At 34.4% G+C, this 14,314-nt stretch overlaps 1 protein-coding gene across 4 annotated transcripts in view; it reads right to left on the reverse strand.

Annotated features, from left to right (window-relative positions):
* The window catches only part of RHBDD1 (rhomboid domain containing 1), a 44,132-nt gene that overhangs the window by 15,779 nt on the left and 14,039 nt on the right, over nucleotides 1-14,314 (reverse strand). For all 4 annotated transcript variants that reach the window (XM_026854746.1, XM_026854744.1, XM_026854745.1 and 1 more), the window contains 2 exons: nucleotides 12,999-13,049; nucleotides 8,160-8,279 (listed from right to left, as the gene is read on the reverse strand). In XM_026854746.1, coding sequence (XP_026710547.1) covers nucleotides 8,160-8,279; nucleotides 12,999-13,049 — 171 coding nt within the window. The remainder of the gene's footprint in view (nucleotides 1-8,159; nucleotides 8,280-12,998; nucleotides 13,050-14,314) is intronic.

Consider the following 14,314-nt stretch of genomic DNA (forward strand, 5'->3'; position numbering starts at 1 on the left):
ATTACAGGTTTATTTTAAATGCAAGCTAGACACTCCAGATCGCAAATAAAAAGTACAGAAGAGAAACAAACCAGAACATAGTTGGCTTTAGGACCACAAGGATGCAGCCATGATGTTGGCCAACATGATAAGTTGAAACAACTAGGAATGACTGATTTATTCAGTCAGGCATCAGAGGAAGGTTCAGAACACCATTTTTGAGATAGTCCCAATGAACAAAATGTACACTATACTCAGTCTATATAATTAATCCAATGATAAAACAAGAGTTCAAATAGTAAATCATGGGTAAATCTAAGATTAGGAATATTCACTGACCTCTAGTTTACCACTAAAAGCATCCTCAGACTAAGTCTGTTAACATTCCTAAGAATCTTTATATAGATAAAAAAATATATAAAATCACATTTGGGAAAAAAACCTCCTTTTTTTTTTTCCCCTTTACTTCATTTCTGCTTGCCTAACAAAGACAGACAACAACAAAGAAACTCGGAACAATATCCATTTCCCAATGCCAAGACTAAGAAATGCAAATGAATGGACAGAGACACAAATGCAGACCGAAGCCACTCCACAGTAACTACGACTTTCTCCACAAGCAGAAGAGGGTGCTTCCCAGACAGCTTCATGTAATTATACCCACAGCTGTCAAGTAAGATGCCTGTTCTCCAGCAAGGTGACCCTGCCAAACCCACTATGCAAGGAACAACATTTGTTCCTTTAAGAAAAAGTTCAAGTTACTGATGGGGGGGAAAAAAAAAAAATAAAAATCCAGAGACCACTGAAGTCAGTGAAAAGATTTCCATTTGTATCACTGAGTCTTGGATGAAAACACCAAGAACAGCCTCTACCTCCATATGCAAACCACGCTTTTATAAGATGTAGTGTGAATGTAAGAAAAACACCTCTAGATAGTCAAAGATTTAACTATTTCTTTAATAAAGTGTTTTATTCCTGTTTTACTTGTCTTTGGCAGTTGAAACTTCTACAAGAAGGAAAGCATCCAAAAGAAAGATGCATTGGAAGTACCTTCAAAAATGTTTGTATATTTAGGCAGTCACAGGAAAAAATTTAAAAAAAAATTTTTTAAAAAAATCAGCATTTGTATACATTTTAGCATGAAAATCAGAATAAATACTTTGTGTCAGTCCTATATACTTTTTAAATGCAAACAAAATTAATCATTATTTAAATTCTCATCTCAGAATATTTTGTAGTAATAATCAGAACCTAAGAAATAACCACGTCACTGTCAACTAGTTGCCTAAAGACCAAAGGAAGTTAAACAACATCCCTCAGGAACTGTTTCCAAAAATACCTGATATAGTACCAAGCACTTGATAGAAAGAATGAAAGATGTGCTGTGTTGCAGAAGAGAGTCATCATGTCCAGAATGTTAAATACTGAATACAGTAATCTCAGCACAGTGCTATAATCCAGGGCAAACTAGAGAGAAGCAAACAATACCAGGACAAAACAGCCTTGAAAGGCATGCTGTAATAGGATGTCAAACTAAACCTGAAATTACGTTCTAAACTACTCTCAGTGTACCAGTGACACAATGCTTCCATTATTTTCTGTTTTCGTAATTTTTCACTTTCATAAGTGCAAACACATATTCACTCATGTGGATTGAAGCCCTACTTTTAAATTAATAGTGTCTGTCTTTTTATTCCTATAAATATAACTCAGGAATGCTGCATCCAAGCAAGCTGAAAATTTTAGGCAATATTGTTTGCAACAATGGGCAGAACTTTTTCAGGAAAGACAGATGAGAGAAATGGGGAACACAATCGCATTTATTTGCATAACTATCATTTATATAAATGTACTTTGGATCAAACACCAGTTTCTGCTAATAATATTTTACAGAACACATCTCTGCTCTTCCAATTTACTAACAAACTGTTGGAAGTAGGTTTCTTCTGTACTTAGAAGTGTTTCAAAGACAGGAGGTAAAAGGATGCACACATAAGTCCTGAATAATAGGCAGGAAGGGAACACCAGTTTAGATAACACAGGGCAGCAACTGCTTCAGTTGCTTGATCATTCTCATATGTAAACTGAGGTTTTCCAAAAGAATGATTTCATTGCTTTACAGAATTATTCTTTACACCACAGTATTTCATAGATGCTAACTGGTTATGGTTCTATTTTAAAAGATAAACCTGTGGTGAAAGGCTTAGTGGTGCTTCATCTTACCCACCTGGTGAACTTTTCATAGTGATAGGGACCTTTAAAGATCTATCTAGTCCAACTCCCCTGCAGTCAGCAGGGACATCTTTAACTAGATCAGGTTGCTCAGAGCCCCATCCAATTTGGCCTTGAATGTTTCCATGGATGGTGCATCTATCATCTCCTCTCTGGGCAACTTGTCCCAGCGTTTCACCATCATCAGAGTGAAGAACATCTTCCTTATACCTAGTCTGTATCTACCCTCTTTTATTTTAAAACCATTACCCCTTGTCCTATCGCAACAGGGTCTGTTAAAAGATTTGTCCCGATCTTTCTTTTAAGTCCCCTTTCAGTACTGAAAGGCTGCTATAATGTCTCCCCAGAGTCTTCTCTTCTCCAGGCTCAATCACAACTCTCAGCCTTTCTTCTACTGCCTTTATCAAGAGAACCAGGACTTTTTTGGTTTTAATCTTCAGTAAAACTGCTTTACCCTACATCAACCATTATTTTTATGAAGAGACAAGATGGGAGAATATGGCTATACATTCATTAAACATTTATAATAGAATTCTAGTTGTGATTCTTGCAAGTGTCTGCTACTTACACCGAGCATACACCAAAACTTTCTGTGTGCCATGATTTAACCCCAGCTGGCAATTAAGCACCACACAGCCACTTGCTCACTCTCCCCACTGCAGCAGGATGGGGGAAAAATGGAGAAAAAAAAAAAACTCATGGGTTGAGACAAAGACAGTGTAATAGGACAGAAAAGGAAAGGAAAATAATCATAAAAATAATAATAGAATATACAAAACAAGTGATGCACAATGCAATTGCTCACCGCCCGCTGACGGATGCCCAGCCAATCCCCGACCTGTGGTGCCCCCGGCCAACTCCCCCCAGTTTATGTACTGGGCATGATGCTTTATGGCATGGAATAGCCCTTTGGCTCGTCCTGGCTGTGTCCCCTCCCAGCTTCTTGTGCACCCCAGCCTCCCCTGGCCGGGCACTATGAGAAGCTGAAAAGTCCTTGACTTAATATAAACACTGCTTAGCAACAACTAAAACATCAGTGTTATCAACATTATTCTCATCCTAAATCCAAAACACAGCACTACAGCAGCTGCTAGCAAGAAAATTAACTTTATTCCAGCTGAAACCAGGACACTGTGGAAATAATAAAAATTTACTGATTTAAGTTTCTGGAAATTTGCCTGAAGAAAGTGCTAGTGATCAGGACCATAGAGCACAGCCACAGTTTTAGAAAGCTATTTAGAACAAGAGCTCAACCCAAGAGGGAAAGCTTTTTTCCAAAAAGTGTTGCTTAGTACCTGAGACCATATATAGTCTGAATTAAAAAAAAAAAAAAAAAAGTTGGACTTCAAGGATCTGATTCAAGCCCTAGCATGTGACTGAGATGTATTTTAATCTGATGATATGCACTGCACATTTGAGCATATAATCTATTTTAAGACATTTTACAGAAAACCACACATAGTCAAATGTAATGATTGGCATTCCTACAATTGCAGAAGGGAAAGAGTACACTGACTTATCACATTGGTTTCAATCTTATTACAATCTTCTATGGATTTGGCAAATTTCATAAACTACTATTAAAAAGTCCAGTCTCAGAAGAAAACAGAAAAGGGAATCCTTAAAAATTCAGAGAACAAGTAAGCCAGATGTCTAGATATTTCCTAACTATACCACAATTGTACCTATCACTAGTCCATACTTGGCCATCTAAAAACTTTTGAGTGTATGGGGTTTTGCTTTTTGTTTTGCTTTAAATTATAACTTAAAAATGCATATATAGACAGTTCCATTACAAAATATGAGGGCTATCCATGTATGTATATTTATAGGTATTTCTCTTTAATTCACAAACTATAATCACCTACATGGTTAAAAACCTTAGTCTTAAGAAAGAGGAAAATTCCTTTGTGCAGAGACATGAGCTTGCAAGGGATTCTTAACATTACTGAGACTCAAAGACAGACACTTAGAAGTTCAACTCACAAAAAATCCCAACACCCACCGCAACAAAAATCCATATCCACGTCCCACACTAATCAAGATATTTCTTCTGAGCAGAATAGCAAGTAAACAAAAGAGATATGGTATACTGGGGTTACACTAAGGACAGTTACTAATACTAGTATTAAACAAAAAAATAACAGCTACATTATTTTAACTTCATAGCAAAACCATATAGTTAAATATCAAAGGCTAAGATTTTTTAAATTATTTTAATTTAAATTATTTTAACTGATTTAACTAAAGGAAGAATTACTGCAATTTGTAATTAATAATTAATTTATTAATTTTAAAGGTAAAACTTTGGAGAAAAAATTGATGCTGTTTAAACCCATTCTTGTTTTGAGGCAACAACATATCTAAAACTAGGAATGTAAAGAATATAAATTATATTTCATTTTAGTAAATGGACCTAAATCATTAAGACAATTTGATAGTCTTAAAACTGACGTCTACATACATCTCAAACAAGACTAGCAATTTATTTTGTTGCACTAGATACTAATTATTGTTGTTATTATTATTATTAAATAAATTTTCAGGATATTGATTAAAAATAGAATTGCAGTTCAGGAATGACTGAATGTGGAATAAACTGAAATGCAGTGGTGGGTCTAAATAACCCATGTACGGGATTACAGAAGTGTAACTACTGAATTTAAATTTGATGTATGTTTTAATAAAAATTAGATTTTAGTAGACAACAACTGATACCAGGAAATACTATACTATGTCACCGATTCTTTTAGTAGCTTAGCAGGATACTAACACAGTAATTTAGAAGAATCGATCAACATCCCAAATCTGTAATGGTACAGTCTGCGGCCTAAAACCCTAATAAATGCATTTGTCCAAATAAGGAAAAAAAAAAAATCCCTAAAAACCATCAAAATTACCGCAATACTTTTATGACCAAGCTACAGAGAAACTGTGATGGTTTCAATGTCATTGTTAGGGGAAAAAAGAAATTAATAAGGAAAGAGAGCCCTAAATTTTGATTGCAATACCTCTTCTTACCTCCATTTATCTACCTATTTCAAATTATTTTATGTAATTTTTAGTCATGTTAAGTACCTGTTTCATCATCCATGTAATTGCAAGCAACTGTGAATGTCATGCTTTAAAGAAAAATGTATCATGTTAAAAGGATAGTGCTTATTCCAGCTAATTATTTTTGAAACTAACTGAAAGGGAAGGATATCTTAATTGCTTGTTAGCACACTAAATTTCACCTCATCCTTTGTGTCACTAAAAGAGATGTGATCAGTTACATGCTCTGTAGTATTTTCTTCGTGAAATATAGCATCTGCCTACAGGCAAGCTTAACCTTTGAGCAGCTTGTTTAAGGAAATATTTTAAGAGTACAGCTCTGAAGTCTTGCTTCTACAAACTAAAGGGCTTCAGCAGGTAGGAGAAAGAGGTGCAAAATTGAAGCACTCCTGTGAAACCACTGAAAACAGAATCTACATATATATTTGATCACACCAAAAATATATATTGGAAACAATATACAAAGATATATTTTTCAGCTTCATTTTTCTGTGAGGCTTAAAAACTATAACTAGCACTAAAAACAAGCACTACCATAGTGTTAAGAAATGCTGCTGGCTCAGTTAAAAATGTGACTTGGTATGTCAGTTACTTATCAGAGAAATGTAGGTACTTAGAAATGCTATTTAAATTCGATCTCATGTGTCAAAAAGCATTCTTCAAATAAGAATATATTGCCTCTCTGAGCTGAAAACTGATCTTTGTCCAAAACCAACAAGCAGAAAAAAAATACCTATAGTAACACAGATCATTTAAGGCTACAAATGAAAGTTGCAGGTGTTCCACACTGATACATGAAAGCCTTTAAAGTGTATATTATCTAATTATTTATATTATAATAATTTTGTCATTGTTATTTGTATTCTGTTTTCTTGAGTTTAAAAATACAAATGATACAACAATACAAAAAAGAATGGCTCATTCTTGCAGATATTTCAAAATGCTTAATATTAAAAGCTTTGAAGAATTTTTTTTTCTCAAACTCACTGTTAAAAATTACATAAAATGTCATGTACAAATGACAGTAAAGTAAAAAGTATCCCTTAGAATAAAGCTCATTTTAGACCCATTCCTTCCCAAAATTACATAGGACAACATATTGATATGACACTGTTATTTTTTTAAAATTCCTAAGACAGCATGAACAGTAACTAATTTACTATCTTCTGCTGAAAAACCAGAAGGACTAAATGCTATTTTATGGATTTATTTGAAAGCTAAGATTCTCACTATCGTCTGAGGTTTTCAGTACAGTTGATTGAAATGGGACTGCTCAGACTGCAATAATTTCTAAAACACACACATTACAATAATAATATTGTGGCAGAAAGTGTGAGGTTTTTTGAACTTTCTACCTTCACAATGTTAAGAGACAGTTAGATAGAACTACGCTTAAAGAACAAAGGTGAACACAAAAACAAAGATAACTAGAAAAAAAAAAGTTACTTAAAACCCCCTAATTTCCCTAAAATTCTGCACTTCTGCCTCCCAGGTGACACTCACAACAGATGCAAACAATAAAGCAAAAAGCTGTATTTACATTAAAAATATATGTTAATGAATTTCTTAAACTGGAAAAGCCTTTGCCTATCACAAACTTGCCACATCTGCTGCGTTTTTAAAATCACCTTCCAGATAACATGACATGTTCTTCGTAACAAAAAACAGGATCACAGAAGGTGTGAAAGTAAAAGTGATGATGATTTGACAAGGTACTAATTTTCATGTTTGCCTGGTATTTCTCTGACAGTCATAACACACAGTAGTGTAAATTAATTTTCTGAGTGGAGATTTATGAATGGTGCTCCACATTTTACGAGTTGCAGTTACAAGTAGAGGTTTCTGTATCTTTTTCCTAATGAGTGCTTCTCTGCACCCAGGAAGACCAAATACCAAGATTATGAAAGGAAAATGACATTGATGAGATATTCAGTCAGGTTATTATTTTTGTTAGGATTAAACATTACAGCTTCACCAAATTTAAAAGAAATCTTTCAGATTTCTTAAGAAGCACCTGAAGGCTCTGGCTGAATTCCCAGAAGAATCCATATTGACATGCAAGTTTTTCACACCAAACATATCTCAGTACCAGAAAACATATACTATGTTCATTTCTATTTTTTATTTTATCACTTCAGTATAAAAATTTTGCATACCTGTGTGATGTAGACTTTACACATGATGCTCTAATAATATGCCATCAGTCCTATTAAACAGATTTTCCCTCGAGTCTTGGAAGTTTTCAGAAACTGAGAAATAGATTCTACAAAGTATTCTTTCCCTCTTAATTTCACTTGCATTCTAAAAAGAGCAAATATGTCCTAATAAATGTATTTGATACCAAATTTAACTAACACATTTTAGTTAAAAACAAACACCATTTTTATTTCTAAACATACCTTTTTTTTTTAGGTCTTTCAGCTAGATACAATTTAAGCTTCCTTTAAGGTAGAAAAGGATAGCGTAGAGAGTAAGAAATCAGTACATTGCTTGTCAATTATATTTGTATAAAAAGCAAAAATATACACACAAAGAAAGTTTAAATATTGGCAACATCACTTCTATTATAACATTTCATACTATGTAGAGTATTCTAAGATTTTTTTGGCACAGCAACTTAGTCTACTTAAGGGTTTTTTGTTATAAAAGCATTTCTTTTACTATAGTAGTAGCAAGGTAATCAAACAGTAAGCAATTACGAATAAATGCAATTGCATTAAGAGAATGATACTGCATCCTCACACTTCATTCTCTGAAAAATGTACTAGAAAACTTTTATCTGTTTTTGAAGATACATCCAAAATACTGAAAACAAATAATGAGCAATACATCCTACCCCTGCTACTTCTCAGTCTGAATCATAACTCAGAATATAAAATGCAAAAAATTCCTACCTCTTTCATTAAGACTGTTTAGCACTGCTCTTTCAAGCTGTTCCTCTTCAGTAAGCCCACCAGTATAATCGTAATAGCTCCTTGGTGTCCTGTATTGATAACCTGGGTAGCCATAATACTCTAAAATGAATACAAAATAAAGAAAATAAATTGCTGCTAATCAGTAGGAGAGTGAAATCAGATAATTATCTTTATGTTATCTTTCCTCCTCAAATTATTTTAATTTGGGAAAGAAAAAAATTATTAGGATTCAATTACTTATACAATATATGCCACGAATCAACTTCTGATTTACAAAGCCAGACCTTGGTAACAGGAGAGAGAAACACAAGAGGAAAAAAGATGGCTCAAATATCTCAATTCTTTGTAATAGTTATAAGTAAGCATCATAGAATTGCATTATTAAGAAATTTCACATAGAAATTGAAAGAGATTTTTCATTAGGTCCTTTTAACATTTACTTGTCAGTGCTTGGACACCTTATTAATGTCATTAGAAGAGCAACAACAGGTAGGTTTCAGGCTTTTTCCCACCTGTCTCTCCCTTTCCCCCAGTGTCCATAAACTACATGCCAGTGTCATCATAAATTCAAGTAACATTTGGACCTAGAAAACACAGGGGAAAATATTCCTGCAAATTTTTGCAGTAACATATACAGCTAATATTGTGCTATTGCACAGCTACACCTGCCCTGGAAAAAAAACACCACACCACAGATCTCATTGAATGTCACAGTCACTGTATGTTGCCTGCATTACTGACAACCAAGAATTTCTGACCATTTGCAAAGGTCAAAACCAAGTATAAACCATCATCCACCCAAACACATTGGATTTAAAAGAAAAAAATTACTTGGTGAGAATTGAGCAAGACTCTCTTCCTTTTAACACAATCTGATTTTGCCTGAGCACAGAAAATCTAAATTGAGAAAAACTAAGGAGGAAAGTCCCATTTTTCTACCCAATTTTTGCATCTTCAAAATACAAAACTTTAGGTGATATTTTAATTTCTCTTCCAGACAGCTGGACAGGGGATTTTGAAGAACCAAAGTACTGAAATATTGACAGTTTCTTCCAACTGGCAGAAAATGTACACATTTTTCAAAACTAAATAATTAAAAATATTTTTGCATTAAACAAATACAGCATACCATTTCCTTTATCTTCAGATTATCAGTATCAATTATAGTCGTGTTATCTCATTAATTATATAGATGAAATGTGTAGTGGAGTTTGCATGATTAGTAACAAGCATGGACTATGAAATGAGGACATATAAATGATTTCTTTCAAAAAATGATTGTGTTAAAGAAAAAAATCCCAAGTTCTAGAACCTTAAGACAAATAAAAATAGCAATACCCTATCTTAAAATTATGCAGGAAAAGCATGACAAACTGAACAGAGTGACGGCACACTATTCCATACAGGAGTATATTCCTCTGTGTGCATTATGAAAATACACCTACATATATCTTATATACACATGTATGTGCACACAGGTGTATGTACACATATATACATCATACACACACAGAGGAAAAAATGTAATTCTGTCCATTTGCAATTTTTTTCTTTTTGAAACATAAAATTGACATCAGGAGAATCTTCATACATCTGCAGTGAACACTTTGTATTACCTTTCAGTAACCTGAAATTCTGCCATTTCTCAAATGATCGGCAGCTTCTCTAGTTAGAAAAGATTAGTTTTGGTTTTTAATCTTCATGAACCATAGTCACATTTTTAACAAACTTTAAAAGCTTTTAAGTCATAGTGGCTACATTTAATATACATAATTCTGCAGAAGAATATAACTGACTGCAGGATACCATTTAGCTATATACACTTTGGATGTAATCTTCATGTATTCCCCTCATTCCCCTCTGCATTATGTTAATCTTAATAAATATCTCGGCTATAAATTTATTTTCTGGATGCTTCAAAACTGCAAGCATGAAGACTATATAAAAATACTGTATTAAAAGCATGAAATTATCTGATGAAGGAAAAAGGATGTTGTATTTTAAGTTTGCTCTATTACCATAAATTTTTTAATGTTTCATGATTTACACTGTCATCAAGTTGTAAGTGCTCAGAAAGCCTTAATCCATTTTTTTACAATAAGAAAGAGTTTGGTAACATTGACATGTTCAAGGTGTTCCTATTAATCAAAATAAATATCGTAATACTTTATTTATTAACTGCATTTAGAGAAAATCTAATTCAGTTACCAAATACAAAATGTGTTAAAATTACACTTAATTTTTTTCCTCTAAAGCTGTGTCCTTGGACTGTTTCATAAAAACTGTTCTGATCATAACTTCATCTATTTTTCTATTTAAATTGATATTTAAAGGCAAATAGTAATAAATCAGCAATGCCAGAAAATGAAAAATTAATCATGCATCACTAGCCTATGACACTAGAGTTTTCTTCATTCAAAGATGGCTAAATTTATTACATATAACATACGCCAAACAAAAGGTTAAATCTTTCATAAAGAGTTCTGCAAATAGGATAAAAGACAATTACAAAGTACATACACAGGGAATGAATATAACAAATATACAACTGCAGTTTAAAAAAATGTAAGTAATTTTAGAGAAATGAATTTAGTAAAAAATATTTAGTTACACCAAAAGCCAAGTTTGGAAGACGGGATAATTCAGGTTAACCCTCTCCTTTAACTCCCTTTTGTCCACAACTCAAAGCAACAGCTTGACTACTCAGGGACCACCCAAGACATCCAAAAAAAACCCCGACTTCCTTGTTGTCAGCATACTAAACTTTTTTTTCCTCAGGTGCTATGTAGACACCCATCATGCTAGATATATTACATGAAAACTCTTCCCCTTTCCCCACTTAGGAGAAGCTGGAAAATAAAAATATAAAGGGCTGTTCACAATCTGCTCCTGTTCCACAAGAGCGGTCTTTTACACCCACCCAAGCTACAAGCAGCTGCTGTTTGTACAGTGGCAGCATGAGATGATTGAGCTTAAATGTCAAGTACAAATTCTTATCGTCATTAGCCATTAAAGTACCTTTTTCAATATAAATGTTTAGCATTTCCATCCACCCTGCTATACTGGAATACTGAAGGAATATTTAGTGTCTATGAATGTGGAAGACAGAGCAAGGCAAGCAGCACATAGGGCCCTGATGGGCTGAACCCCAGCTGTAGCTAGGGGAGCATCTTCACCTGGGCTGAGACTGCCAGTCATGGAAATAGGTAGCTCATGCTCACTACACAGCCTATGTTCATGTCTTATTTCATTTCACAATATTAATTCTGTTTTATTTCTTTACTGGCCTTTAAATCAAGCGTTTCTTGACTTGAGAACTGGAATAATGGAAATCCTGGGTAAATATACCTTTAAGTTACTGTTGGTAAGGAAAGTATGATAGGTTAAGATCTTTTGGTTAGGAATTACAAAACAAATGCTTCAAAAATATTCAACAGCCCATAATCTCGCTTAGGGGAATTATATAATAATAAAATTTGAGGTAGATCAGGGAGGACAAAATCCATCATGGAAAATAAAAGCAGCACTAACCTTGGCTCTCTGTGGCTCAGAGTAAGCACATCTCACTTATAAAAGAATATAAAAAATAAAAATCCCTGCATGACTAAACATCAGACAACAGTTAAAATGATCAAACATATGAAACTGCTTTCATATAGGCAACCATATAGACTACAATTTTTCAACCAGAGAGAAAAGATGACTATGGTGAGTATAGGACTGAAGTTTATAAAACCATAAAGAATATGAGGAAAATACATAAAGGTTTAGTTTCACTTCCCAGAGAAGAATTAATGTGCATCAAATGAAATTAGCAGCTAGGAGGTGCAAAACAAACAAAAATGACTGATTCTATACCAGGAAGTAAACTGTGAAATTCTTCTTCTGTGATGTTGTAGGTGTTAAAAGTGTTCACGCCGATTCAAAGAGCTTTTGACAAATTCATGGAAGAAGAATCTAACACAGGCTATTAAAGACAAAATTCCCCCATAAAACTTTCTGCTGACAATATCTTTAAGTCACAAGCCACTGCACACTGGCAGATACTTCAGGGAGTTATCACTACATATTTAACCTGTTCTTACAGCAGATGCCTGGGAAGGACAATAAATCATTGCAGAAGATAAGATACACTAGGCTATACATCCCTTAGCTGATCCAACACACAGCCTTTCTCACAGCTGGCTCCTCTTCTGTCCCTCCCAGACAATGCCTCCACCTATTATTTCTATACACTCCACATATAACGACTCAATGTTCTGCACAAGAAGTGAATCAAACGTGCTACATACAAAGTGTGCCAGCATTCCAACTATCCATCTATATACTGTGAAGATAGCCTAAATTTCTTCTGGTGAGGAGTGGGTTTTTTGCATGTAGAGTACTTGATTTATAAAAAGTGTTCAAAGGAAGAAGTTCCTTGTCAGATGGGGAAAATACCAGCCTAGAGTGGAACACATAAATTTGCCAGATCAGGGCAGATTTACCTAAGTTCAAAGGGCTGCTTTCAGTATACACAACTCCCCCCCTGCATCCCTTCTGCAAAACGGATGATATTTCTCCAAGGTAGCATTTTATGAAGTCATGACCTTAATCTGATGTTTAAATCCTCATGTACAAAATACATCCAAACAGTTCCCTAAAAATGAAAGGTGAGATGTGGCCAGAGAAGTAATGTAAGTTTAGCAAGTACACGTATGTGCAGAATATTTTGTATATGTTTCCATTTAACTAGTTCCTCTATAGTTTTCCTAGCATTAGCAAAAATTATCTGTAAAACTGGAATAAATTTTTAGGGAAGTGGACAAGAGTACTTACCTGAATAGTAGTCCTGTGGCCTGGCAGGGTTTGTGAATGAAGAAAGGCCACCTAAATGTAAGAACAGCATATGTACTATTAGAATAAAATAATGACATTGTCTTTATAAAATACGAAAATAAAATTTAAAGTACTCTCTTTCAGAGTCTGTATCATGAGATACAAATGTGAAACCATAGGTATCTACAAATTTTTCTAGCATCAGGAGAGAACATAGTATTGGTAAGCTTGTATGTTGTTCCAGATTTTATAGTAATATGCCACATTTAAGCAACATATCCATGTAGAATAGAAAAACGCAAACCAACCTAACAAATGTTCTCCAGAACATATAATTAATTATTTCTGTGCTGAGACTATAAAAATGGGTTAATGCAGAGAAAACTGAGGACTGGAATAACACTGCACTGTTTCTGCTCTTCTACACAGGAGAAAAAGATGACGTGTAGATGACATACTAGAACACTTCTTCCTCCAGGTCTTAGTCACACAGCAACCTTCACAGCAGCAGGATGGCCATAGAGTATTTTGCTAACAGTACCATGGGGTTTACTGCAGAACCCTACAACAATTCAGTTTGGAAGAGACCTCAGAAGGTCCCTTAGAGTTGGGTTACATATGACATCAGACCAAATTACTCAGCCAGGACTGTATCTTGTCAAGCCTTGAAAACACCCAAGGATGGAGACTGCTTAACCTCCCTAGACAGCATCATCCAATGCTTGACTATCAGGTAACACCCCCAGGCCACAGAAACATGCAATATTAACAGTTAACTCACGTCACACTTTCTGTCTGTTCACTCAAGTGGGGTAGGAAATCTGATGCTTCGGTCTCTAATTTTCCACTTTGAACTGCTAAACGTACACAACTTACAGGCTGTATCACCAAATTGTGATGAAACCTCCTGTGAAAAACATACCCTTTGAACAACTAATTTCCCACTATACAAACACCATATCCATGGTCAAGTTGATGGCACAGTCATGAATGAAGTACTCAACCTATTAAGTAATTTGACATAAACCCCAAATACTCTGACAGTCAACACCAGCACAGCTGTTGTGAAGGGCTTAGACTTACAATTAAGACACTGAAACTCATAGGAGTGTTCATATCTAGGTTTGCAGGACTGTATTTAAAACAATTGTTAGACTAAAGATGTCTACAGAAACAATCTTTTTATAAATTAAATATTACTAGAATATGAAAAGCTGTAGTAACACATTGTTGGAAAGCTTGAGAATTCCAGTAATAATTTCTCAAGTGTCCCACAGCCTTTTTCAAACTGTAGGGACTTATACTAGTATGGACTC

The sequence above is a fragment of the Athene cunicularia genome (genome assembly GCF_003259725.1).
Source record: "Athene cunicularia isolate RWA chromosome 9 unlocalized genomic scaffold, athCun1 chr9_part1, whole genome shotgun sequence".
Taxonomy (NCBI): domain Eukaryota; kingdom Metazoa; phylum Chordata; class Aves; order Strigiformes; family Strigidae; genus Athene; species Athene cunicularia.